Source organism: Nannospalax galili, unplaced genomic scaffold (genome assembly GCF_000622305.1).
Source record: "Nannospalax galili isolate Female #2095 unplaced genomic scaffold, S.galili_v1.0 scaffold3718, whole genome shotgun sequence".
Lineage (NCBI taxonomy): Eukaryota > Metazoa > Chordata > Mammalia > Rodentia > Spalacidae > Nannospalax > Nannospalax galili.
This window is the reverse complement of record NW_008341063.1, coordinates 4,442-6,606: the sequence shown is the minus strand read 5'-3', so window position 1 is coordinate 6,606 and position 2,165 is coordinate 4,442. Positions and strand designations below refer to the sequence as shown.

Sequence of the window (2,165 nt, the reverse complement as noted above, 5' to 3'; positions counted from 1 at the left end):
CAACAGTGTTTACTTCCATGTTCTTTGTTTATTTTGGATCTTAACCCCGTAAGATGAATATCTCACAGTTGATCCTCAGCTGGGGCTAGATTTCCATGCTGCCCTCCTTCCCCCATGCAGGTATGTTGTCTGCTTTAAAGTTCCCCCGGTCGTGTTGCCTTCACAATGGCTGTGACTTCATGTCTACAACTGCCTCTGGCTCTGGCTCTTACAGTCTCTGCCTGCTGTTTTACCACCCTCTCTAAGCCTTTAGGGCAGTGGTGTGATGTAAATGTCCAATTTAGGGCTGAGCATTCCATTGTCTCTTTTTCTCCACATGTTCCCCCCAATTAGGGTCTCTGTGTCAATCACCATGTGCTGCAGAAAGAAGCTTCAAGGATGAAAGTTCAGAGATGAATTTATCTATGGGTATAACAATAATCCATTAAGATGAAGAAATAGTTAATACTTTTATAGGGTTCATACATGTACATGTATGCATGTATATGTAAATTTAAATCTAGACTCTACATATGAAGGAAGATACGATATTTGAGTCAGGTTAAATTCTCTTAACATATTGATTTTGAGGCCCATTTTTCTGCAAGTTCTCTTCTTCACAGATGCTTAAAATTTTATATACTTACCACATTTTCTTTATATGTTCATTTGTGCATAGAACATTGGCTAGTTTTGTATCTTGGCTCTTATAAATAATGTGAGAGTAAACATGTATGCATAAGGATCTGTGTTATGTTGACATAGAATCATTCAGGTATAATACCAGGTAGTAGTAGTTTACATGGATCTCATGAGAGTTCTGTTTAGGTTTTTAGGGACTTCCATACTAATTTCACTGTGGCCATCCCAGTTTACATTTCTACCTGTTTTTCTTGTCCCTGCTAGAATTTGTTGTCATTTGGTTTCTTAATGACAGATAGCCCTTATTCTTTCGGTGAGATGGAATCTCGAACAGCTTTAAGTTGTGTTTTTCCTGGTCATGCATAAGGATGCAAAACATATTTTCTACAGATGCTGGGCTGGCCATTTGTGTTACTTCATGTTTAAAATTATGCTTTTTATTATTTATTTATTTCATAGTCTTTTGGAGAATTGCATGTGTGCTATGTAGAGATCAGAGAACCTTTTGTGGTTGTTGGTTCTCTCCTTCAATCATGTGGATTCTGGGGATGGAATTAAGGTCATCAGGCTTGGCAGCAACACACTTACCTGGTTATCAGGTCGTTGTTTCTCAATTTCTGTATCAAATTTGTACAATTAGTTTTTGGATTATCACCATGTTAAAAGATAACTTTAAATTCTTCACTTTGCATAATAATTTCAAAGATCCTTTTATATATGAATAGAAGTACGGGTAACAGAAATATAAATTCACAGAATATTCTTTCATTATTATTTTTCAAGTACATAAGTCCTTTGCAGATTTTGAACTATGAAATTAAAAGCACGGCACTATAAAGGAAAAAATATGACAATACAAAACATATTGTTAGGATAATAATCAACATTAGAGGAACCAGATCACAAAATGAACTTGTTTTGTAACAAAATGAATTCTAAGATCAGCATATTTAACTGCAGATTGGACCTAAAACAACAAACAATAAATGCTCTTTACTTTTATGAAAAAATTAGGAAGCAATTAACTGAAAAAGAAGAGCAATATAAAAAAGAAGTTGAAGAAAAACATCAATGTGAAATGTGTCGTAAAAGACAGGAAGAAAAAGATACAGTGCTTAGGAGTTCAAGATTTGATACGGATAAGGTAACTTCCTCCCTCCCCAATATTCAGATTTCCAAATATATTCCAACACTATGATTTGTAGTATTTATTCATTTTAGTGTGTGGCCTCATGTTTTGTTAAATGACAAGAGCACGATCTGCCTAATATGGTGCTTTGGATTTTCAGTATTGTGCAATTATCATAGGCTTATGCTCACCCAAACTGAAGACATCGTTTATATCATTAAGTCTAACCATCCGATGTTGCCTCCATTCTGCATACAGGGCTTTTATGAAGAAATCTTTGTTATGTAGCATATAACTTTATTGTTTTTATTGAAAACAAAAAGTTGCCACGTGAAAATTTAATTTTGACATTAGTAACTAAAATTATCCATTGTCAATCAATTGGTGCTTAACATATATTTTCTGAATGAAGGAA

The 2,165-nt window shown here is 34.4% G+C and overlaps 1 protein-coding gene across 2 annotated transcripts in view; it reads left to right on the top strand.

The window, feature by feature from the left end:
* Positions 1-1,834, top strand: part of LOC115070983 (ankyrin repeat domain-containing protein 26-like) — a 12,432-nt gene extending 10,598 nt beyond the window's left edge. Inside the window, exon 5 of one of the 2 annotated variants that reach the window (XM_029565157.1) lies at positions 1,636-1,834. In XM_029565157.1, coding sequence (XP_029421017.1) covers positions 1,636-1,819 — 184 coding nt within the window. In that variant the 3' untranslated portion in view covers positions 1,820-1,834. Of the gene's footprint in view, positions 1-1,581 lie in introns of both variants that reach the window. The other variant, XM_029565156.1, reaches the window with a different exon arrangement.
* The last annotated feature ends 331 nt before the right edge of the window (positions 1,835-2,165 follow it).